At 38.8% G+C, this 26,302-nt stretch overlaps 2 protein-coding genes across 5 annotated transcripts in view; one reads left to right on the top strand and one right to left on the bottom strand.

Annotated features, from left to right (window-relative positions):
• Positions 1-24,146, bottom strand: part of YME1L1 (YME1 like 1 ATPase) — a 52,691-nt gene extending 28,545 nt beyond the window's left edge. The window contains exons 1-5 of the mRNA XM_023256465.2: positions 24,012-24,146; positions 14,848-14,979; positions 8,071-8,233; positions 5,537-5,635; positions 1,052-1,161 (exon numbers count right to left, since the gene is read on the bottom strand). Of these exons, the coding sequence (XP_023112233.1) occupies positions 1,052-1,161; positions 5,537-5,635; positions 8,071-8,233; positions 14,848-14,979; positions 24,012-24,044 (537 nt within the window). The 5' untranslated portion in view covers positions 24,045-24,146. The remainder of the gene's footprint in view (positions 1-1,051; positions 1,162-5,536; positions 5,636-8,070; positions 8,234-14,847; positions 14,980-24,011) is intronic.
• Positions 24,147-24,288: 142 nt separating this feature from the next.
• Positions 24,289-26,302, top strand: part of MASTL (microtubule associated serine/threonine kinase like) — a 35,108-nt gene continuing 33,094 nt past the window's right edge. Inside the window, exon 1 of one of the 4 annotated variants that reach the window (XM_045061036.1) lies at positions 24,289-24,393. In XM_045061036.1, coding sequence (XP_044916971.1) covers positions 24,373-24,393 — 21 coding nt within the window. In that variant the 5' untranslated portion in view covers positions 24,289-24,372. Of the gene's footprint in view, positions 24,394-24,535; positions 25,483-26,302 lie in introns of those variants that run through there. The other 3 variants (XM_045061037.1, XM_019834100.2, XM_003988178.5) reach the window with 3 other exon arrangements.

Here is a 26,302-nt window from a genome sequence, read left to right as displayed (position 1 = left end):
AGTTCTAGGTCTGGTAAAATAAATGCTACCTCAGGAAGTCAGGAAAGGCATTACAGAGAACAGGACTTCTAAATTTTTAACATTTTATTTTTACTGTTGAGAAACTGGGGGTGGGGAGTACAGAGAAAGAGGAACAGAGGATCTGAAGTGGGCTCTGCCCTGAGGGCAATGAGCCCGATGCAGGGCTCAAGCTCACGAATCAAGAGATCATGACCCAAGCCAAAGTTGGGTGCTTGACCAACTAAGCCACCCAGCACCCCGACAACAGGATTTCTAAACCACAGGCAACACAAAGCATAAACAAGTTGACAGAGTCATTAAATAACAGCCTTCAGTGCTCAAGAACTACATGCAACCTTGTGTAACAGGACTTAAAAATGCACAAGAGGAGCCGGATAGAGGTTCAGAGGGGATGCCATAATGAAAGATGAGAACAGAAAAATAGTAGGCAGGGGCCAAAAGATGAAATGCCCTGTGTACTATGGCATGAATCTGACAATAAAGCAGAGGAATACAATTATTATATTAGTATATTTTAGACAGATTGGTGGGAGGGTGGCAGTCTGGAGTCTAAACTGAAGGTAGCAAAACTAAAGACAAGGAGATTAAATACGTGTGTATTTGAGTCACTTGGGCAAAAATTGTTAAAGTCTATCTATGCAGTGGAATTGGGGATGAAAAGAAACAGACCTAAGAAGTATTTAAGAGGCTGGATCAATAGGACTTTAGTGATTAATGGGCGTGAGAGGAGAGAGATGAATAAATCAAAGTTGATCATCAGGTTTCTAGCTTGGGTGGATGCTATTCATGAACACAGAGAACACACAAGCAGGTGTAGGTTGGTAGGAAAAAGGACAAAGGGAGATGTCTAACAGGCCAATGGAGAGACATGACTGGCACTGAGAAAAGATGTAAGTATAATGACTTAACACAGGTTATTAATCCTTTAGAAAATCAGTTGGCCAATAAAAGAAATCAGATAATGAAGGTTCTCATTTTAATAATTTGAAATGTATTGCTTTTTCAAACAACAAAAAAGAGTTCTAATTACCTTTACAAATGATGGCGCTATATGCTGTGTTTCTGCCAATCTTTCAGAGGTGGACTGTAGACGCCGTGTTCTTGATTTCAAAGTTTTAAAACCCCGAGACTGTATGAAAACTGAACAGAATAGTATCACATTTAAATTTTTAAATAGTATCTCATTGTAAATTTTAATAAGGAAAATGCCTAAGATTTGAAACTAACACCAAGCCTGTATATCCTAGTTTACTATCTCATTTTTTAACATAGTTCTTTGCCTGACGCTTCACTATACTAGTAATTAAGGTCATCAAAATGGGTTTAATCTGTAAGTTAAGTTTACAACTTCTTGAGAGTTTTAAAATGTTAAAAAAAAAAAAAACAACCCACTGATGAGTATCAAATACAAGTCAGTGTCTAATTCCTCAAACCCCAATCCCAGTTCCCAGAAGTAACCACTCAACAATTTCATGACTACACTTGTATGTATTTTAACACATGCTCTTTCTATAAAAATAGTGCATAATTTTTTGTCTTCTTTCACTTAACACTATAACATGGACATTTTTCAGAACAGGTCAGACAATGCATTCAATTCATGGCTGTTAACATTCTTCTAATTTTCAGTGTATAGCAATTTGAATATTCTACTACTTTTCTACTATGGACAGTTGTTTCCTGTTTTCTTATTGCTAAAAATGGTGCAGTTATAATTCTTGTACATATCATCTTTCAGCAAATGTAGGCTAAATTCTTAATGTGAAGCTGTGAGGTGTGAATTATTTAACACTAAGAAATTGCTCTCTAGAAGGCTGTTATGGATTTATATACCCACCAATGAATAGGAGTATCCTTTTCTCCACATCCTGTGCAACCCAGATTAATATAAATGTTTTTAATTTGTACAAGTGTGATAAGCAAAAAGTAGGGTCTTGTTTTAATCTGCATTTAAGATTATGGGGGGAAACTTAGAAACAATTTTTTTCTTTCATTGAATATTTTATTTCTTTAGCAAATTGATCACTCATGACCCTTCCCATTTTCATTTGTAAAAGAATGCATGTTATATTTAGTAACTTGAGGTCATGTATATTTGAAATATTTATTTTAATGTCTTTGTCTTTTTTTTTTTTAATTTTTTTTTCAACGTTTTTTATTTATTTTTGGGACAGAGAGAGACAGAGCATGAACGGGGGAGGGGCAGAGAGAGAGGGAGACACAGAATCGGAAACAGGCTCCAGGCTCTGAGCCGTCAGCCCAGAGCCCGACGTGGGGCTCGAACTCATGGACCGCGAGATCGTGACCTGGCTGAAGTCGGGCGCTTAACCGACTGCGCCACCCAGGCGCCCCTTAATGTCTTTGTCTTTTGATGTAACATTTTATAAAGTTAATATAGCCTTATCTTTTAATTTTTTGTTTTCTGCACTGTTACTGTGTTTTGATTAGAGAGCCTCATCCCCGAACTATGATTTTTTTTTTAATTTTTTTTAATGTTTTTATTTATTTTTGACTGAACTATGATTTTAAAAGGAATCTACTGACTTTTAATTCTTTTGTTCAGACCTTTGCCTATTTGGAACTTATTTAAAAAAAAAAAGCAGGGGGGGATCTGATTCCCCTTTTGTTTAGGCCCACGTTTGTTTATTTTATTTATTTATAAGTGATCTCTTGAACTCATGACCCCAAGATCAAGAGTTGGATGTTCTACTGATTGAGCCAGCCAGGCACCCCATTTTACTAAGCCCAAGTTTAAAATCAACTTCTCGGTTTTCATAGCAAGTGTTTAGGGTTTTGATTGGGGTTGCACTGAGTTAATAAATTTGGGCATACATTAAAACTGTCACAGTACAAAATCCTTTCAAAGAGGATTGTGGCATTCTTTCATTTTATTTTACTCAGCTCTTTGATTCCTTCAGTAAAGTTTCACAGGCAAGTGTGAATACATATATACATATGTATGTATACATTATGTTGAGTATTTCTTGTCAGGATAAAAGATTTACTGGGTTTGAAGAAAACTATAAACAAAACCTACTGCTAGAATATAAGATCTTGATTTTGAGACATTTATCTCATATGATACCAGAGTAGCTTTTCAGGTGATTTTCTTAAGTTTCCTAGTAAGCAAGCATCTTACCTGGTAAGCAAAAACAATCAAAATTTTGCCCTTTCCTTAAACTTACTTTCTATTCTAGCTTTCTACAACATTCTAGAAGTGTAACAATTAAAATATATGTCTTTTTCATACACTAATAGTTTTTCTTCTCTAATCAATTAACATGATAAATTAACATACTTCCTAATATTGAATCACTTTTGTATTCCTCAATGATATTGATAGCAATTTCTGTACTTGCTTTTTCAGATTTTATTTAGGATTTCTGTATTTACATTATTAAGTGAAATAGATCTATTGGATTCTTTTTTATGCTAACATTTTAGTATCTGCGATCTTGTGGAATAAACAGGGAAGCCTATTCTACCTTTTTCTTTATTAAGAAAGTTATAAAGAATAGGAAACTGGTGATCCTGGAAAACAGAACACAACCATAAAACCATGTGAGCCTACCTCCTCTGGGGCAGTGGGATTATATTTGAAAAATACTCTTTCAAATTTTATAGTTATTGTCTTATCTTTTTTCTTGGGTCAATACTGCTAATTTATAACTTGGATATTTTTTCAACATATTTTTATTTATACACACTCTTAAAAGTTTAAAATCTTCATTATCTGTGGCTGTTACCACTTTTCACTTCTAACATTATTTTTTCATTGTTTTTAATCAGACCATTCTTTTTTTTTTCTCAAATTAAATTTGTTCTTCATTTAATTAAAACCCCCTGGATGTTGTATTCATTTCATGTTTTATACTTTTCAATTTCTCACATTCGTTTAAAGAAATTCTCAGATTGACTGTTTCATCAATTTAGTTTCCATCTTTATTATTTCCTAATAAATTATACGATGCACTCAGCATCAATAGGTCTTCAACTCAAAGATTTTGATATGTTGATTTTCCTTGTGGTTCATTACTAATTGTCTATAATTTGTTTTTCTTTCCCTTTAGCCACAAGACATTTAGAAAAGTATTTTTAAATTTCCATAGTTAGGAAATTTTGTTTTAGGAACTTTTAAGGTATCCTGTTATATGATTTCCACTTTATCATATGATCAGAGAACCTGACCTGTGAGTTACTAACTTTTTGAAAATTTATTAAGGTATTTTTTCATACTTTAATACATGCTCAGTTTTTAGAAGTCTTCCATGAATATTTAAAAATGTATCATTCTTCTTAAGTATTCTTCTGTCTTTTGCATTAACCATTTCTTCAGAGGATTACTGGTCTCTGTGCCCTACTTGGTATCTCTTTCATGCTATAAGTTTTCCTCAAACATGTGGAGATTCTTGCTGATCCATTTGTAATTGTAAAGGGAATACAGTGATTATTACTGATTGTAGATACAGGTTTCCTTAAAACTACCAAGGTGGTAGATGTCTTTATACTATGAAACATGGACTTTTAATGAATGAGCAGGATACCCTTAGTGCATGACTCAAGTCCATTATTTCTCTCCTTGGCATCAATGCTCAAACACAATCTTCAGAGACAGACTTCTCTACACACACACACACACCCTTTATTACAAAAGTGTCTTTTGCCAATTACAGCCTAAAAGTTGCAAGCCCTTTCTGGGACTGGCCCATTTTGGGGAATCTTCTGATTCAACTGAATCATCCCAGATGTTTATGAATCATCCCAGAGCCCACAATTATTGACTTGGAAATTGGGGGTTTCCAATGGCCCATTTTGGGGAATCTTTTGATTCAACTGAATCATCCCAGATGTTTATGAATCATCCCAGAGCCCACAATTATTGACTTGGAAATTGGGGGTTTTCCTAAGTTCTACCAGAAATAACAGCACACACCTATTTCGTGTCACTCTATTCTAAGTTCCATGAAGGTAGGTAACATATGTTGTTTTCATTTATAATTATCACTGTCACCTGACACTTAACCACTAGTGTCTGGTATTAAATCAATATAAATACATGCATATTTGATTTTGCTATCAATGTGAGGTCATCTATTTTATACCCTATGGAAAGTTCTCAAATTTCTGGTCCATGGATGAAACCCCTCTGCTGCTGCCCTTTTTCCTCATTAAATTTGTTTTTTGTCATTGTAATGGATTGAAACAATTTTGAAAATGAAATTTTAAAAATATGGAAGTAAACAAATGTGCTTATTAATTATTTTAAAGCTGTAGATAAGTTCCCTAGAGGTTGATTTATTGTGGCACTTATCACTCACATTAAAAATTCAGCCATTATGTATTTTCCAGATTAAAAATTTGGGACATACCCAAATTAACTGATTCCAAATACTCTATCAGTTTATTGTGAGCTACAAATGAATGCTTATAAACATTAATATGATTAAGAAAGACAAATCAGAATCCACTGAATAAATCTACTATGTTTTTCAAAATAAATACAGGTGCTTCATACCTGGCCAGTACTGAAGATCTGAACAAATACTTTTAAGAGTTCTTGAATGTTGTCTATACAGGCAAGAGGAACGTAAAGTATTAAACATATCTAAGTAACCTGGAGGAAAATTGAAAAAAGCAAATTTTCTAGTTACCAACCTAAAAGAAGTCATGAACTATAGTAATTTTACCAAACATTAGAAATATAAGAATATGAGTTAACCTTTTATTTGTTCATATGGCTCTGCTTGTATGAGTTTCTAAGAGCACTACTAATCTAATTACAGTTCTTCATCACTATCCTGCCTATCACTTGTCCCTTAGATTATCTTTTTTATCTGGTAGATGACCCTGGCTGCCAATAAAATTAAATTCAAACCAAAAGGGAAAAGGTATGTATGTTTAGCTAAAGTTACTGTTAGTCAAAAGCACGTAGAGAAAAGAACTGCTATTTCCTAGAGACAATTTCAAACACTCAGATGAATAATGTGATGAGTAAACACTGTAAACCAGAAGCACGGTAATCTTTCTCTCTCAAAGCTTCAGGTCACTGGGTACAAAGACAGTTCCTTCCACAGCTGGAAGCCATAAACTCTGCCGATCCTTGGAACTCCTACTGTTGACTAATGGGCCCCATCCTACTTAACATCCATGAGCCTAGGGAAAAAGTAAACAGCATCGACAGAAACAGATTCTTATCTATCCCAATATCCCAATTAAGAGTTCAGGGATTTTTCTAGGAATCCTATAGTCACATCAACAAACTCCTTCTTAATACCTCTGTCTGCCTAAGCCAAGAAACAGCTGGCAGGAAGAGGCACAACTTTAAAAGGAAATGTAAATACACAGGCCAAAAGAGCAATAGTAATAATACTACTACTATACATCAATGATAGTAACAAAAATTTAACTCTACTGGACACTTACTATGGGCCAAGGAATAAAGTAGTTTGGGCTAAGTAAACTACTTTCATTATTCCATTTGATCCTACACAGTGAGATAAGGAGTTTTCCCCTAGGCTTCACATGAGAAAACAGCAGTTTAGAGGAATAAGGGAAATGCCACAGCTCCTCAGTCTCAGGACTGAGTTTGATCCTGGTCTACTCCTCACCCTTAACCACTAAGCTTCAAGACTTCTCTCAGGAAGGAGGTAGGATAGATTGTTAGTCCAAGCCCCCAGGCTCCAAAACTTCACCTTTTTCTCACAACTCTTATATGAAATAAAGGCAAAACAACGAAAAATTAGTAAATGAATTAAGTGTATACAATGTACAGCTTCAAATCAATCCTTTATCACAAAACTATTTAAACCTGCACTTTTGTGCTATAATTTGTACTGATTTTTAAAAATATGTTCTTTCATCAATATAAAACAAGTATTTTTTTTCAAGTTTTTAAAATACCAAACAAGTATTTTTTTCAAGTTTTTAAAATTTACTCTGATAGAAAGAGGGAACAGAGCAGGGACGGGCAGAGAGGGGCGGGTGGGGAGGGAGGGAGGGAGGGAGGGAGAGAGAGAGAGAGAGAGGGAGAGGAGAATATGAACACCAAGTAGGCTCCGCGTTGTCAGCACAGAGCCCGACATGGGGCTCAATCTCATGAACACTGAGATCATGACCTGAGCTGAAGTCAAGAGTCAGATGCTTAACCAACTGAGCCATCCAGGTGACCCTAAAACAAGTATTTTGATAAGGTCTAACATTCACTGTTCAAGTATCAACCAAAAAGAAATTTATGAAGTGGAAATCCTTTTAACGAACTACCCACTCATTATAATAACAGATTGTTACAAGATTTAAATAAGAAAATATACAGACATTCTATAAAACAAAGGGACCAGGACTATTTCTTCAATGTATTCTCAGAAATTAGTACAGTACCTGGAATCCAGTAAAGGTTTGTCACCTAAAATTAAAACAATACTCCACTATTCTAAAATCTGTTTTGTATGCTATATTACATCTTGGGACAAATAAAGAACCCTAATGGAAAAACCAGTAATTTAGTAAAATTAAACTTTATTTGGTAAAGTCTAAATACAGTCTATAGTTAAAAGTACCGTACCAATGTTCATTTCTCAGTTTTGACAAATGCACCATGGTTAAGTAAGCAGTTAACATTAGGGGAAGGCAGTTGAAGGATATATAGAAACTCAGTACTGTTTTGCAGATTTTCTGTAAATTTAAAATTATTCCAGTATGAAAAGTTATAAAAGAACAAACAAATGAACTCAGGAAAGAACTTGACACACAGTAAACATTAACAAATGCTATCTGTTGCACGCTTGGGTGGCTTAGTCAGTTAAGTGTCCTACTCTCGGTTTCTGCTCAGGTCATGATCTCACGGTTTCGTGGGTTGGAGCCCTGCATAGGACTCTGCACTAACAGCGTGGAGTCTGCTTGGTATTCTCTCCCCCGCCCCTCCCCTGTTCACACTCTGACTCTCTCAAAATAAACAAATAAACAACTTTAAAAATGAATAAATGCTACCTGTTAAATTATTAATAACTACGACCACTTACTTAAATTGGAACAAAAAACAGACTAACTTACCATATTTATTTTCAAAGAAGGACTGTGCAGAGATATGAGATGTATGCCAATGGGAAGAAACGCTCTTGCCTTTACAAAATCCAGGAAGTAGATGGTCTACCAGTTGATCAATCTGTCCAATTTTTAATTCAGATAATCCAAGGTCTCTTAAATTAAGTACAGGCTGTAAAGGATTGAGTCAACCAAGACTGCATTATCATCAAGATATTTAACCAAAGAGTTCTTATCAGTTGAAATAATATGAATTTTTAAATGTAACAAATATATTGATTCCTCTTTTCTCATATTTAAAAACTAAATTGGTACAAATATTTTTATAGTTCTAGCTTTATGGAGGTCAGTCACATGAAGTTTGACAAAGGTTAAAAATATCACATTTCCAATAGTATTGTGAAGTTATGGACATTTAAAGCCTCCTCCAGTCTCTAATAATCAAAAGCCCATTTGATTTAAAAAAAAAAAAAAAAAAAAGAGTATGCCGTTACCAGAGGACATCTCACTCCTCTGGCCTCATTGCCGAGATCCTTCTTCGAACTGAGAAGTTCTATAGTTACCCATATCTAACTTCTAATAAGGAGGGACAATGAACAAAGTGAAAAATGTATGAAAACCAGGCAAGAAAATAAAGTCACATTACAACAGTTCTAAACTAACTACAGATTGGATAGGAGTTATTTTCTTGTCCATGGAAACTGTCAAGCAGACATTAAAGACAAGTAACAATTACAAGCCTCAGACACCTGAAAGTTCAAGCAAGGAAAGCAAAAATAAATAGCCCAAGTATCAGCTTCTGATGACCGAAGTGAAGTTAGATACATAAAGTTGCATGCACAAAAAATAAAGTTAGATCGATGGATTATATAGCTCTGGATTGATGTCCAGGGGTTTGTCACTTACTAGCTGTGTGACAAGTCATTCATATTCCTTTTTAATTTTTTTTCATGTTTATTTTTGAGAGAGAGACATACAGCGCACGAGTGGGAGAGCGGCCAAGAGAGAGGAAGACACAGAATCTGAAGCAGGCTTCAGGCTCTGAGCTGTCACAGAGCCCAAGTCGGGGCTTGAACTCACGAACTGAGAGATCATGACCTGAGCCAAGGTTGGATGCTTAACCAAGAGCCACCCAGGCGCCCTGACAAGTCATTCATATTCTTAGAATCCATTTCCTCATTAGTAAAATGACGATGAAATATGCCTACTTCACAAGACAGTATGGATGAACAGAAAAGATCATGCCTTGGTCATCTGACATATCCTTACATAGGAAGATAGTCAAAGGCATGATGAAGGAAAATATTTAAATGTGCTCTTTAAACTACTGGGACCCCTGGGTGGCTCAGCCAGTTCAGCATCCAACTTTTTTTTTTTTAATTGTTTAATTTACATCCAAGTTAGTTAGCATACAGGGCAACAATGATTTCAGGAGTAGATTATAGATTACTTAGTGCCCCTTACCCATTTAGCTCATCCCCCCTCCCACAAGCCAGCCAGCAACCCTCTGTTTGCTCTCTATATTTAAGAGTCTCTTAGGTGCCCCTTTGAAACAGCACACCTATATCTCTTGGTTAAATACCTAGTAGTGCAATTTCTGGCTCATAGAGTAGTTCTATTTTTAATTTTTTGAGGAACCTCCATACTGTTTTCCAGAGTGGCTGCAACAGTTTGCATTCCCACTAGCAGGGCAAAAGAGATCCTTTTTCTCCACACCCTTGCCAACATCTGTTGTTGCCTGAGTTGTTAATGTTAGCCATTCTGACAGGTGTAAGGTGGTATCTCATTGTGGTTTTGATTTGTATTTCCCTGATGATGAGTGATGTTGAGCATTTTCTTATGTGTCTGTTCTCCATCTGTTAAGCATCCAACTCTTGATTTCAGCTCAGGTCATGATCTCATAGTTCGTGAGATCGAGCCCTGCATCAGGCTTTGCACTGACAGCATGGAGCCTGCTTGCAATTCTCTCTCTGCCCCTTCCCTGCTCACATGCCCACACTTGCTCTCTCAAAAATTAACTTAAAAAAAAAGTGCTCTTTAAATTACTAAAAGCTATACAACATAAAGGATATTATTACAATGAAAACAAAAGGACTACGATACTCAAAAGCTACTTTTCAAAAGTCACCTTTTAAAAAAAAACGGGAAGCCAAAAAGTCTATTTACAATACAAAGACTTCAAAAGGGAAGTAGAGATTCTTAACTTAAAATTATTTCCCTTACTTACTGGCTGTCAGGGAATGTAAAGAGAAATAAGATGCATATAAACATAGCAATTATCATGCAACATAGTAACTGCTTTACAGAGATTTTTAAAACAAAAAGTAGTAAGAAAACAGAGTAACCAATTTCCTAAATCAGATAAGCCTCACTGAGGTTAACACCTAATTTGCAAAATGATGGTGAGTCTTGGGGTAAAGGGCAAACAAACTACCATAAAAGGGCCTGGATGTGTGAGGTGTAGTCCAAAGATCAGTGATGGAAGAATGAATTAGAAAGATGGGCTATGGGGCACCTGGCTGGCTCAGTTGGTGGAGTATGTAACTGTTGATCTCAGGGTTGTACTTAAAATCTTTTTAAGAAAAAAGAGAAAGAGAAAGAAAGAGAGGAAGGAAGGAAGACAGGCAGGTTATGGTCAAGTTGTAAAGAGCCTTGTCTGAATTTAATTCTATAGCTAATATGATTAGTTTGTTTTATACCAAGAAAATAGAAGATAAAGATAATAAACTGGGTAAGAAAAGGCTGATGGAGAAAAGAATTGAAGAAAGGCTGATGGAAAAAGAGAAAAATGGTATGTGCCTGAACCAAGCTCTAACTAAAGATGGAAATAACAATCATAAATAATAGATACTTGGAGAAACCAATGAAGTATAATGATTGAGAGGGAGAAGGGTTCTGGATGGATGTGCTAGTTATCATTTTACTGTGTCCTAACTCCTCTTCATCCTTTTTCGGCTCCATGAACAATGATCTGGGCTCTTTAAATATTTTTTCTTTGCCATCTGGGACAATGTGAAGCTTTGTCAGTAGAGATCGCTGGAGACACTGTAGGAGTGTTTTTGTCCCTGGTTCCGGTGTGCTCATTCAGCAGGCTCCTGTCTGTAACACCCATTGTTTCTCTAGCATCTGGTGGCCACTTGTATAGCTTCTCCAAAACTTGGCTCCTACAGTAATCAGTGGCCAGCAGTACAGTACCTTGCAGCTTTTTTTTTTTAATTTTTTTTTTCAACGTTTATTTATTTTTGGGACAGAGAAAGACAGAGCATGAACGGGGGAGGGGCAGAGAGAGAGGGAGACACAGAATCGGAAACAGGCTCCAGGCTCGGAGCCATCAGCCCAGAGCCTGACGCGGGGCTCGAACTCACGGACCGCGAGATCGTGACCTGGCTGCAGTCGGACGCTTAACCGACTGCGCCACCCAGGCGCCCCGTTTGCAGCTTTTTTAGTAAGAGACATCCCCATGAACAGCTTTCCCTGCCTAGATGGCAACTTCCATCAAGTGCAGCTAGCATGACACCAGTGACTTCTCTGCCATTCAGTGAGCCAAGGCCATGCCCTCTTCCAACAAGGTCAGGACAGCAGCCTGTGGGTGGAGAACTCTTCCCATGATGCTCTATCTCAGTCCTAGGAGTATTAGCCACACCTTAAATCTGCTTGTCCTGTATATTTTAGAGTTTACTTATTATTAGCCAACCCCTAGTTACTCCCATCCCATATAAAAATAGGGTTTTAAAAATATTAAACTACAAAATTACACTAATTTTTCACATTAAACTTTTACTGCTCAATTGACTATGTGGTTTCTCTTTCCTGATTGGAATCCCTGACAAAAAGGCGCTAAATCCACTGTAATCTCAAATATACTAGAATTTGACAGTAGCTGAGTTCTGGACATCTTAATTTTGAGATCCCTGAAATTCTCCGGGGGGGATGAGGGGTTATTTTAACAAAGCACTAAATAAATTACTTCAAAGATTTAAAGAGAATTTGGGGTTGGAGATATATTTGGGAGTCATCAGCATATATATAAGTATATAGATCTAGATGTTAGGTGAAGATATGAAAATGGGTAACATAACTTAGAAGAACATGCATAACAAAAATTAGATCAAGGATAAATGCACGCCAAATATTTACGGGGCTGGCAAAAAAAGACAAGCCAGCAAAACAGAAAGGGAAAACACCATCATCAATGCAACATCACTCAATTCAAGGGAGTATTTCGAATCTTTGAGGGAAGGAGAATTCCAAGCAGCCTCTGCGTGACTCAATCTCATGAATCCTGAGATCATGACCTGAGTGGAAATCAATAGTCGGGAGACTTAACTGACTGAACTACCCAGGCGCCCCAGGAGTATTTTGAAAGCAGTAAATGTTCAGTAAGATCAAATGCTCAGGAAAAGTTGAATAAGATAGATTTTTTTTAGAGGCCTACATTTAGCACAAAGGAAATCAACTGACTTTAGCAAAGTCTGTAAAATGGTACAAGTAGTAGCCAAACTATGATGACACACAGTGTGAATAGAATTTAGCAAGTAGTTACATGTTCAGACTGCTATTTCAAGAAGTCTGAAAGCAAAGGGAAAATAAGTCAGTAGCTTGAAGGAAGTTGAAAGAAGGTTCTAATACCTGCATTGTAGAGTGTATATTTGGATGAGCAAGACTTGATGAAAGCAAAGCCAATTGCACAGCAAAGGTAGAGATGAAATTAGAGATGAGGTAGGATGCTTAAGGAGAAAGAAAACGGGTTCTGTACAGTAATAAAGCTCACTAAAGATGAACAATAGGATTAATGAGGGCGTATCAGAGATTAAGAAGCCAATTCTATATCTGAGACCATTACTCATAACCTCAACACTGGCTTCCAGAATTTAGCTACTTTTTAAGCTCCTGACCTAGCAATTTCACTTAATGAAATAGTCAAAGATTTAGCAACACAAACAGTAAAAGTTGTAATGTTTATAGCAACAAAAAATTGGGAACAATATCCAATAATGGGATATCATACAATGAACGTTCTGAAGTCATTTAAAAATACAAAAAATGTATGGCATAACAAGTTCATAATGACTATTAAATTAACAAAGCAGTATCTAAATCAGCATACGCAGTATGATCCAATTATAAAAAAGTACAAAAGAGACATGAGATATAAATACAAAATGTTAACAGCATTATCTCTGGGGAACAGGATCATAGGTGAATTTTATTTCTTCTACCTATACAGTATTTTCCAAAATTTCTAAAATGAACATAATATTGCTATATGCAGCAATTTGGATACATGTGGTATTTTCATCAGGCAGGCTCTCTGGGACTGTAATTTAGGAGAAGGGTATCACCACAGTAGAAAAGACAATGGACTCCCTAGAAGAAGCAATAGGAATTAGGTAAATATTATAAAAGGAAAGCATAAAGATGTTGTATACAAATTTTCCATCTAATTAAAATTTTATCTTAAGACTGATTCCCAACCCCCCCCCCGCCCCTTCCAAGAGTGAACATTTTATCTGCCCTTTGCCAAAGCCTCTGATATCAGGACTAAGAACATAAGTTATTTACGGATTAAAAAGGTTTTTAGGAAATTTAACTACAGAGTATAATGTTTTCTGTGAAAAATGTATTCAGAACTACATGCACCTACCTTATTAATAAACCTTGTGAACACAAAGGTTTCTAGGCTGGGAATTCCCTAGGAATTCCCAGTGTTTCCCTAGGAAACACTGATTTTATAATTCTCTGAACACTGAAAGTAGTTTCATAGCTTATACATTTCACTTTCAGGTCCCTGTATTCTAACCGTTCAATTACACTGAAATCTCCTGTAAGGCAGCAGATGGTAACTTCTTACTATTCTACCTTCGTTGAGACTTGGGAGGCAATTACGGTCAGTTAATTGTGGGTTCACTACTATTGCTGGAGCAACACAAAATATCTAAATGGTATCACACAATTAGCAATCTAGGAAGTGAATACTAAATACACTTCCACATGAATTTTTTTTTAATGTTTTATTTTATTTTTGAAAGACAGAGAGAGAGAGAGAAAGAGAGAGAGAGAAAGAGAGAGAGAGAGACAGAGAGAGACAGAGATTTCAAAGCAGGCTCCAGGCTCAGCTGTCAGCACAGAGTCCAATGTGGGGCCCAAACCCACGAACCCTGAGATCATGACCTGAGATGAAGGTGGACCCTTAACTGACGGAGCCACCCAGGTGCCCCATGATTTTGTTTTTTTTAAAAGTAGGCTCCATGTCCAACGCGGGACTCGAACTTACAACCCTAAGATTAAGAATCACATGCTCTTCCAACTAAGCAAGGTAGGTACCCCTGCCACATGAAATTTTTTTTTTTAATTTTTTTCTTCAACGTTTATTTATTTTTGGGACAGAGAGAGACAGAGCATGAACGGGGGAGGGGCAGAGAGAGAGGGAGACACAGAATCGGAAACAGGCTCCAGGCTCTGAGCCATCAGCCCAGAGACTGACGCGGGGCTCGAACTCACGGACCACGAGATCGTGACCTGGCTGAAGTCGGACGCTTAACCGACTGCGCCACCCAGGCGCCCCCACATGAAATGTTTAATAAATTAAATTGTAAAGAATAGGACAACATAACTTTTCCATATGTACAATAAAACCGGAATTAGACATCTTTATTCATAAAGGAGATTAAGCTGAAGACAGAAATCACCTTGTTACAAATGCCTAAACGTAGACATTTCAGGCATGTTTACAACATACTAAATCAAAAAAGCTGTTTCTCATACAATCAGGGTAAAAACTATTACCTCATTGCCAGGAGACTCATGCTCAGGAACTACATCTCGATGCTGGTTTTGTGAAGCTGATGCACTGACAGAAATAGGTGTGTTTTTTGGTGAATGGAAGGCATTGATGAGATGACTCAGAGGAACTGTAACCTAAGAGAAGATAAAAGTTGAAATTGAGTAGTGCTTTTTAAAATTAAACAAGAAAAATTCTCCTTATTGTCAGGATCTGGGATTTGTAAAAAGTTAAACATACACTGTAGATCAGAACAATATATTAAAAGATGTAAATACTCAGATTATTGCTGCTGGAAAGAAAACTGGTAATTCTTCCAAGACAGCATTCTGGCTATATGAATCAAAAATATTTAAAAAACAAACACATATAATTTCCCATCAATCTAATTTCTAATAATTTATTCTAAGGAAATAATGTGAAAGTGCTTGTTTGTGCACAGATGACAATTTTCATCAAAATGTTTAAAAAGCAGTGGAAAGGTAGAATTGTCCAGCATTAAGGGAATGGGCTAAATAAATGACACCACCATAAAATGAAATGTTTCAGACTTAGAAAAAAGTAAACCTATAGCAGAATTTTATTCTTAACTTCCTCACTGCACCATCCCGTTCTCATCCTAAGTCACCATCATCTATATGTGGATTTTGCAATAGCCCTCCTACTCTCCCTGAATCTGCTCTATTAAAAACAAAGTTAGATCTCATCACTCCTCTGCTCAAACCCTCCAATGGCTTCTCTTCTCACTTACAATACAAGTAGAAGTCCTAAGCACTAGGATGTAGAAAGCCTCTGTGGTTCTTTATTACCTCTCCAAATTTATCTACCACAATGTTCTCCTTTGTCTTCTCTACTCGAGACATACTGGCCTCCTTGCTGTTTCTGGAACACACCTAGCAAAGCCCTCACTTCAAGGACTTTGCATTGCTTTTATTCTGTCTACCTTGCTCTCTGACTTCCTTCAGTTCTTAACCCAAAAGTCATCTTTTCTTGAGTCTTTTCCATAGCCAACCTACTTAAAATTTCAAGAACCCTGCCCTCAAAAATATTCCTTATTCTCTTTCACTGCTCCATTTTCTCTTCTTGACACTTTTAGTATCAAACACACTTTACACACAATCTACTTACTTATCTGTATGTTATTCCTGTTTCTCTCCAACCAATTCTGACAATATGGTAACAACCCATTTAATTTATTCATTCACTCAAGAAATCTTTATTTGGCATCTGTGTGCATTATTGTTGCACTGGGATACAATATGAATAAAATAGAGAAAAAATATAAAGTATGTATACTAAGTATTGTGTAAACATTTTGTTACCCAGAACTGGGTTTGCCTTTTGGTAATGTCAAGCCAAAATACACAGCCATGCCTAAGAATAGGAAAAGGAAAGGTTTTACTTGGAACAAGTAAAGGAGCACACCAGGGATCTTTCCCAAAGCAGTGTCTCCCTGAATAACAAAATCAGGGCAGTTTTATGCTGGGGTTTCATACATATTCATGACAAGGCTTGTGCAGTGGGGAATACATCATGGAACTGGGGCAGTAGTCATCTTGAGGTGACTGAGTCCAGGTCAGAGTTACAAGGGCCAGCAAGGGGTCAGCATCATCAATTCTCTCGCTCCAGTTGGTCCAGTATCTGAGTGCTCAAAGGAGTTGAGATCCTTCAAAAATAAGTCAGGTCAGTCTTCACTTTTGAACTAACACTGGGAGTTTTGCCACTGACTTATCGTCCCTGATATGATTAGGCTATCTCCTGGCCTGATAGTGGCTGTTCTTAAATTCTTTCACAAGATGGCCAGGAAGCCTTACGTAAAGAAAGCTTTGTCTGTCTTTTTCCAGGGACCCCTACTTCCTTCTGTTTCCAATTTTACATTAAATAATTATATAAATAAAGTAAAATAGAGAGAAGTCAAAGAATAAAATAGAGGAAAAAATCGCTTGCCACTTTGAACTTACATTTTAGTTCGCAGTGGTCTTTGTTCCCATTTCTTGGCCAGGAGCTCCTAAAACCCTTGGAATTTCCTGTGTGGTATAGTGTCTTACTATTCGTAAGGTAACCCTTTGGATCACTCCTGGATTTATGCTAATGAGGTGATTTAGGGTAGGGTCTTTAAATAGCCTCAGGGCTGGGCTGGCCACTTGAAAGACGTAGTAATTAGTAGAAGGTGGGAACTCTTAGCCCCACCCCCCTAGCTTCTGGGAGGGGAGGGCTGGGGATTGATCTCTATAAAAGCTCTTGAACAGTGAGATGGAGTGCAGAGATTCACCCTGAAGAAGAGTAATCCACTCCACATCTTTTGCTTGGGACCCTTCTGGCTGTACCCTTGTGGACTTAATCAACTGGCTGTTCATTTTTCTTTCATAATGGACCAGTAAATGTGAAGTATGTTTCTTAGTTCTGTGAGCTATTTTAGCAGATTATCAAACCTGAGGAGGGGGTTGTGGGAAACCCTGATTTATAGCTGGGAGATCAGAAGTATGAATGGCCTGGGACTTGTGACTGGTATCTGAAATGGGACCAGTCTTGTGGGGCTGAGCCTTTAACTTTGGGGGTCTGCACTAACACTGGGTAAGTAGTTTCAGAACTGAATTGTTGGACACCCAGCTGGTGTCATATGCCATATAGGTATATCTCATTTTATTGTGCTTTAACTTAACATACTTCCCAAACACTGTATTTTTTATAAATTAAGGTTTGTGACAGCACTGCATCAAGCAAGTCTTTTGGTGCCATTTTTCCAACAGCATTTGCTTGCTTCATGTCTGTGTCACATTTTGGTAATTCTCACAGTACTTCAAACTTTTTCATTATATGTTATGGTGATCCATGATTAGTAATCTTTGATGTTAATGCCGTAATGGTTTTGGGATATCACAAATCCTACCTATATAAGACACTGAGCTTAATCAATAACTGTTGTGTGTGTTCTGATTACTCCACCAATGGGACCTTCCCATTTCTCTCCTTGGGCTTTCCCATTCCCTGAGACACAACAATATTGAAATTAGGACAATTAATAACCCTATAATGGCATCTTAGTGTTCAAGTGAAAGGAAAAGTCACATATCTTTCACTTTCAATCAAAATCTAGACATGATTAAGCTTGGTAAGGAAAGCATATTGAAAGCCAAGATAGCCTAAAAGATAAGCCTTTTGCATCAGTTTGCCAAGTTGTGCAAGCAAAATAAAGTTGAGTGCTATTCAAGTGAACACACAAATGATAAAAAACCCAAACAGCCCATTGCTGAAAGTTTCAGTGGTCTAGATACAAAATCAAACCAACCACAACACTCCCCCTTCAGCCAAAGCCTAATCCAGAGTAAGGCCCTAAATGTACTTATTTGTATGAAGGCTGAAACAGGTGAGGAAGCTGCAGAAGAAAGTCTGAACCTAGCAGAGGTTGGTTCATGAGGTTTAAGAAGCCATTTTTGTTAACACGAAAGTGCAGAGTGAAGCAGCAAACACTGAGTAAAAGCTCCAGAAAATCTAAATAAGACAGATACCTAATGAAGGTGGCTACACTAAATAGATTTTAAACGTACAGGAAACAGCCTTCTATTCTAAGATGCCATTTAGGACTTTCACAGCTGGGGGGGGAAGTCAACACCTGGGTTCAAAGCTTTGAAGGACAGGCTGACTCTCTTGTTAGGAGCTAACGTAGCGGACTTTAAGTTGAAGCCTGTGCTTACTTACCATTCTGAAAATCCTAGGCCCTTAAGAATAGTGCTAAACTCATGCTGCCTGGGCTCTATGAATGGAAAGAAGCCTGTTTGACAGTACATCTATTTACAGTAGGGTTTACTGAATACTCTAAGCCCCGTTAAGAGACCTACTGTTCATAAAACATGATTCCTTTAAAAATATTACTGCTCAGGTAATGTACTTGGTGACCCAAGAGCTCTGCTGGAAGTATACCATTTAGATTAATGCTGCTTTCATGTCTGCTAATACAACATCCATTCTGCGGCCCATGGGTCAGCAACAATTTGGGACTTTCAAGTCTTATTATTTAAGAAATGCATTTTGTGAAGACTATATAGGAGATCATGACTCCTCTTACAGACCTGGGCAAAGTAAACTGAAAACCTTCACCATTTTAGATGCCACTCAGAACATTTTCATAGGAAGAGGTCAAAATATCAACATTAACCGGAGTTTGGAAGAAACTGATTCCAAGCTTCATGGCTGACTTTGAGGGGTTTAAGACTTCACCGGAAGAAGTGCAGATGTGGTGGAAATAACAAGAGAACTAGAAGTGGACCCTGAAGATGGCAGTGAAGGGCTGCAATCTCACGATCAAACTGACATAAATGAGCTGCTTCTTATGCATGACCAAAGAAAGTGGTTTCTTGAGATGGAAATCTTCACCTGGTGAAGATGCTATGAAGATACACTCGGCTGATAAAGCAGCAGGAGGGTTTGAGAGGATTCAGTCCAATATTGAAAGACGTTCTAAGTGGGTCAAATGCTATCAAATAGTATCATGTTACAGAAAAATCATTCATGAAAGAGTCCACCGATATAGCAAACATTACTTGTGTCTCATTTTAAGATTTGCCACAGCCATCTCCACCTTCAGCAGCCACTACTGTGATTAGTCAGCAGCAATCAACAGTGAAGCAAGACCCTCCAGCCAGCAAAAAGATTATGACTCATCGAAAGCACAGATGATGGTTAGCATTTTTTAACAATAAAGTATTTTTAATTAAGGTATTACACTGCTTTTAGACATAATACTATTATTGCACAGCTAATAGGTTATAGTGTAAACATAACTTTTATGAAATCTTGCCATTTGCAACTACATGGATGGAACTGGAAAGTATTATGCTAAGTGAAATTAGTCTGAGAAAGACAAATATCATATGACTTCACTCACATGAGGATTTCAAGAGACAAAACAGATGAACATAAGGGAAGGGAGACAAAAATAATACAAAAACAGGGAGGGGGACAAAACATAAGAAACTCATAAATATGGAGAACAAACAGAGGGTTATTGGAGGGAGGGTGTGTGTGTGGGGGGATGGGCTAAATGGGTAAGGGGCACTAAAGAATCTATTCCTGAAATCACTGTTGCACTATATGCTAACTAATTTGGATGTAAATTTTAAAAAATTTAAATTAAAAAAAATAACTTTTACATGCACTGGGAAACCCAAAAATTCATTTGACTTGTGTTATTGTGGTACTCCCTTTACTGTGATAGTATTGAACCAAACCCTCAGTATCTTCAATCTCATTTAATCCTTTAACAGATATAAACACTATTATTATACGTCCTATTTAACTGATAAAGACATCCAGAATTTAGATAGGTTCAGTGGCATGTTCAAGTCACTTAGCAAGTATATGAGCAAATACTCTAACCAAGATAATTTGACTCTAGATTCTTGTTAGACTCTTTATCCCATAGTTACTGATACAGAAATGAATTAATATGTTAAATGAAAACAATTGTTAAATGTAAAACTACATCTTGGGATGCCTCGGTGGCTCAGTCAGTTGAGCATCCAACTCTTGTCTTGGCTCAGGTCATGATCCCAGGGTCATGCCACTCAGCCCTTGTCAGGCTCTGTGCTGAGCATGGAACCTGCTTAAGATTCTCTCTCTCTCTCTCTCTCTCTCTCTCTCTCTCTCTCTCTCTCTCTCTCCCTCAGCCCCTGTTTCTCACTCACACACTCTCTCTAAAGTAAAAAAAAGTTAAAAAATTAAAAAACTACAACGTACTTTTTAAAAAGCATGCATACACATGTATTTGTGTAGAGATCAAAAGTGCGAAAGAATGTATTCTAAAATATGTCTTTGTACAATGAGATTATGAAGGTTTTTCATTTTCTTATTTGTATTTTTCTTTTTGGCATTTTTGGCAATGAGCACATATTCTTTTCAGAGTAGAGTAGAAACAATAAGCTCTTTTAAAGCTACAGGAATCATGGGGCGCCTAGGTGGCTCAGTCGGTTAAGCATACAACTTCAGCTCAGGTCACGATCTCATGGTTCACCGGTTTGGGTTCGAGCCCCCCACGTCTGAGCTGACAGCTCAGAGCCTGGAGCCTGCTTCAGAGTCTGTGTCTTCCTCTCTCTCTCTGCGCCTCCCCCACTCATGCTCTGTGCCTCTCTCAAAAATAGATAAACATTTAAAAAAAACTACAAGAATCAATTTTTTATATTTTTATTTTAGAGAAAGAGAGCGTAAGCAGGGGACAGGAGCAGAGGGGGAGGAAGGGGGAGGGAGGAAGGCGAGGGGGGGAGAGAGAGAAAGAGAAAGAGAAAGAGAAAGAGAAAGAGAAAGAGAAAGAGAAAGAAAGAGAGAGAGAGAGAGAGAGAGAGAGAGAGAGAGAATCCCAAGCAGGCCCCACGCTTAGTGCAGAGCCAGACACAGGACTCGATCCCAAAATCCTGCTATCATGACCGGAGACGAAATTAAAAGTCAGATGCTCAATGGAATGAGCCACCCAGACACCCCTGAAAGGCTTTATTCTAATTAGTTATACCTCTTATTCAAAAAAGGATTTAAATTGCTAAAAAATGGTTTTATCTCAATGAAAAAGTTCACCTTCCATATCTTTCCTGGCCTCACAGTTTATATTCAAGTGTATTCAATGATTAAGCAACCAGGAATTAGAAATATGTGTACTATCCTTCTTCAGAGCATAAAACACGTAAGAGCATAAAACACATATATGAGCCCAATTAAGCCTGCCTGCAGTACACAAAATGCCTTCACCATCTCTACCAACATCACGTACCACTAACTCTCCATCCAGCTGATGATAAACTCTCCTAAAATTCGGTCTTCTTGATATAAACTTCTTGAACTTCAGCTTTAAAAGGTTTAATACTGTATTCAACAGGCCAAGTCAGACTTATTTTTCTTTTTTTTTTTTTTTATATATGAAATTTATTGACAAATTGGTTTCCATACAACACCCAGTGCTCATCCCAAAAGGTGCCCTCCTCAATATCCATCACCCACCCCCTCCTCCCTCCCACCCCCCATCAACCCTCAGTTTGTTCTCAGTTTTATTTTTCAAACAACTGGTAGGACCCCTCCAGGGCTGAAAGCTATCAGCAGAAGAGAGGAAGGGGAGGGACAAAAGCAAGCAAGGAATAGGTTTTGTTTCGTAGAACCCACACTTCAGCCAAGGAGACTAGCTGTTTCACATGAGAGCCCCCTGCTGGGTGTGTCTCACCTGACAGCCACCCTATGTGAGCCAGTATGAGCTGGCTTTTAAAAAAAAAAAAAAAATTTTTTTAATGTTTATTTATTTTTGAGAGAGAGAGACAGAGCACGAGCGGGGGAGGAGCAGAGAGCAGGAGACACAGAATCCGAAACAGGCTCCAGGCTCTGAGCTGTCAGCACAGAGCCCGACACGGGGCTCGAACTTAAAAACCATGAGATCGTGACCTGAGCTGAAGCCAGACACTCAACCAACTGGGCCACCCAGGCGCCCCTCACCATTTTTTTTTTTTTTTTTTGAAAATACAACGTATGCACTAGCATGTTGACATGCTAGGAATGAGTAACTGAACTGAAGTGCTTATGCGAGCTCCCTGCCCCGCCCCCTAATACACTGAATAAAACCTTCCTGTACTAACCCCACAGAGAGACAGGGCTTTGAGAGTCATCTGTTTCCTTACTTGTAACAAGTAATAAAGTTTTTTGTTTTCAACATTTTCTTGGGTTGTGTCCAATCTGATGTATCTCAAGTGGTGAACCCCTTGAGTTTGATCACACAGCTCGACAAATAACATTTTCACCCATCCAGCTGACCAAAACAGAAACACTTCTTTCCATCATCCCTCATTAAATTCTGCTCTTTGTTCAAAACAAACAAACAAACTCATCCTCTTCTTTCCATAACCACTGCCACCACATTAGTGGTGCATTATCCCTCTCCTGGGTTACTGCAATAGCATCCTTAACTGAAAACACTTCTGATCAGGTTATCCTATGCTTACACTTCAAATGAAATCCAAAGTCCCTTATAATTTCCTGTATGATCTGCCTCAAGGCTTCACCCTAACCTTAATTCTGTTATTATGCCCTTTAATCACTACACTGTAGCCACACTGACATTATTTTTGTTCCTCCAATCAGCTAAACTCTTCCCAATCTCAGGACCTCCAGATATCCTTGCATATACCTGGGATACTGGTTCACTTCTATTAACTCTTCACTTGACTAACTCCTATTCAACTTTTCTTCATATCACTATAAAGATTCCACATTTGCTTTGTCCACCTGGCCCATTACTGATATCCAATAAATAACTAATCATTTTCGATTATCCAGCCAGTACTAGCAAAACAAAAACAAAAAACAAAAAACCAAGAGTGGGGGTTACAAAAGGAACGTAATTATATGCTGAAACTAAAGAGTGTTAAAAAATTATTTTTAAATCTGAATGTGTTCAAAAACTATTAGCAAAACTGAGAAGTCACCCCACCCCCGCCCCAGCAAGAAACTATCAGAATGTTGCCATCAAAAAAGATTTTTAAATGAAACAAGGACAAGACACTGTCACAAGTGGTAACTCCCAAAAGAAGACAATTAAAAACCCTAGGAATGACTCTTTTCTGCCCTTTTGCTTGATGAAAAAATGGGAGAATATGAATAAAAATAGTAACTGCAAGCAGTCAATAGCTTTAAAATATGTGTTTATTAGTCATTTCTGGCCAAAAAAGAAAGAAAGCACTCGTAGTATTCAAATAATTATAACATGTTTGGGTTAAATTCCATTTAAAAAGGAAAGAAAGAGTTGGGTATCAGGGTTGTGAACAGTAAAATCACTGGAAAGGTGATCAGATGGAAAGAAACATTATTTGCTTTCATCATATCTAAGGCAAAGGCGTTTCCCCCGGCCTCACTCTGCTCCCCCCACCCCAGAATGTCCGGCACTGAACAATGCCTAATGGATTCTCTAGTAAAAATTCCACGCTATCAACTCGATAAACCAAAGTCCTCATCATCTCATGCCTCTGCTTCAACGTCAGCCTTTTACTCTCAGCGTGATCGCTGATCCCTTCTCAAGACTAGGACTTGCTTTGCGCTGATCGCCCCCCTCCTACGATTCCAAACGCGAAATCGCTTCCACGAAACGCAAACGGCAAAGAGCCGCGGGCAGGAGAGAAAAAAAAGGACCGGATGCCAGACTCACCTGGGGCTGCACCGTACTCGAGAGGGAAAACATCTCCTCTGGGCCCTCAGCGACCTCACCCGCCTGCCGAAAGTGCCCCTCTGTCCACGGCTCGGCGGGGAGGCGCTGAGCCCTTTCTTCCCTTTCTTTTTCCCTCTCCCCTAGCCCTCACTCTTCCTAGAAACAGAAAATGGCCTCCCCTTGTTACAGCTGCTGCAACGACATACAATCTGCCCCGGAAGGCAAGCCTCCAACGCAACACTACTTCCGGGACAGGTGGGCTGCATCACCCGCGGGTGAACGCCTGCGCTAGAGCTCCACCTTTCTGGGTCTGACGTTTGTATCTACTACGGTAGCTGAGCAACCCTGGCCCCCAGGCTTGATGTTCACGGGAATAATACAGGTGCTGGATCCCCAAGCTCTCTGGCGCCGATACACACACACACACACACACACATACATATATATACATATATATACATGTATATATATGTATATATGTATATATATGTATATATATGTATATATGTATATATCTCCCCCTTAAGAGGGGATGGCATTGACCCTGTTAAATCTTTTTGCATCTTCCTTACGAAATCTTCCAACATAGTCTCCTTTTCCGACTGGGCCTTGAGTTATGATAAACTCTTTCGCTACAGTTTAGTGCTTTTTATCTTCCCCACAATAAATCGAAAATTGTTCCTATTGGTCCTCATCTGCTTCAGTCAGGCAAGTTACATCCTGTTAACATTGTCAGATGACAGGGCCAGCCACCTGCTTCCTGCTCATCCAGTTTCTCCACATTGTATGATTTCGGGGAGCCAAACCAAACTGGCTTACATTTCGCCCAGGGGTGCGAGGTCGCGAGGGGTAAAAAACAAACGAAACCAAGCAAAAGCGGGGTGAGGGCAGGTCCCATCAACCTCGTTTGGAGGTCAGGAGAAACCTAGTCAATCCCGAGATTTCTTGTAAGCAAAAGACAGTCAGTGCCTCCCCAGTTATTACTAAATGAGGTAATTGGGCCGCGGTCACCGCCCTCGAAGAGTGTGTGGTTGGCTGGAGAATTTCCCAGCGTCCCAGCCCTCAGCTCCATTGGGTACTTCCGCGCTTACGAGCAAGAGGTGACAGGGGCGGGGCTGCGCTGGGCTCGGCGCTGCGCTGGGCTCGGCGCGGGCACGGCAACGCGGTGGCGTCACTGCCGACGCATTGCGTGGGCGGGGCCTTACTTTGAACCTAGTTGGCGGGAGTTGTGGCTTGGGAAGGGGCCTTAGCTGATGCTACAGGCTTCCTTCTGGGCTGGCCTGCTATGGAGCGCACTGCGGGGAGAGAGAAGGAGAGTGGAGGAGACGCAGTGACAGTGGAGTGCGTGAATAGGATCCCGGTGCCAAGACCTCCTTCCATTGAGGAATTCACCATAGTGAAACCTATTAGCCGTGGCGCCTTCGGGAAGGTGTATCTCGGGCAGAAAGGCGGCAAGTTGTATGCGGTGAAGGTAAGAAGGCGGGGAGTAAAGAGAGGGAAAGACTTCGGACCTTCGGCCCTCTTTTCTGCCCCCTGAACTGGGCAGGCTCCAAGGCGGTAGGGGCCTCCACAGCCCTATGACTTCTTACTTGGTCTGACCTGAGCGCCGGCAGGCCGAGTGGCTCGCCTCTGCCACGCCCTTTTCACACCAACAATGCTTAGGAGACATCAGGACTTCTGAGTCCTTTTTACCGCCTTGACCTTTACCAGAATTAAGTTTGAAACATTAAATGTGAAACAGCTATTTAAAGACTAAACTGAAACATGTTAGAACATACCACTCCTTTATCCTTGCAGCAGTACATATCATTCCAAAAGCATTCAAGAGCTTTCAATGTATTTGAAGCTTTCCTGGCCACTCTTGGTCCTCACTCCCCACTCCCATAATTTCGGATTACTCGTATTTAAGCACTGAATGAACATGGTAAAGAAACCAGCAGTTTTACCGCTAATGCAGTTTCAACTTCCTGTTGGACGTTGCTATGTGAATATCTACCAAGTGCCTTGAAATTGTACTTTCCTGACTTTGAACAATCCTCTCCACCTAACTGCTTAAACACTGAACTTTCTGTACTCCCTCTCTCCGCTTAATAAAACCACCTTCATCCCGGTCATTCAGGCTAGAAACGTGAGTCATTTTAATTTCCCTCTACTCCATCTGTATAACCTATGTCTCAACTAGTCCTGTCAATTTTGTCTCATTCCTTCTCTTTTTTAAAAATTTTTAAAATTTATTTATTCATTTCAAGAGAGAGTGTGCGGGGGAGGGACAGAGAGAGAATCCCAAGAAG

This window comes from Felis catus, chromosome B4 (assembly GCF_018350175.1).
Source record: "Felis catus isolate Fca126 chromosome B4, F.catus_Fca126_mat1.0, whole genome shotgun sequence".
Classification (NCBI taxonomy): Eukaryota; Metazoa; Chordata; class Mammalia; order Carnivora; family Felidae; genus Felis; species Felis catus.
This window is presented reverse-complemented; position numbering and strand designations above follow the sequence as displayed.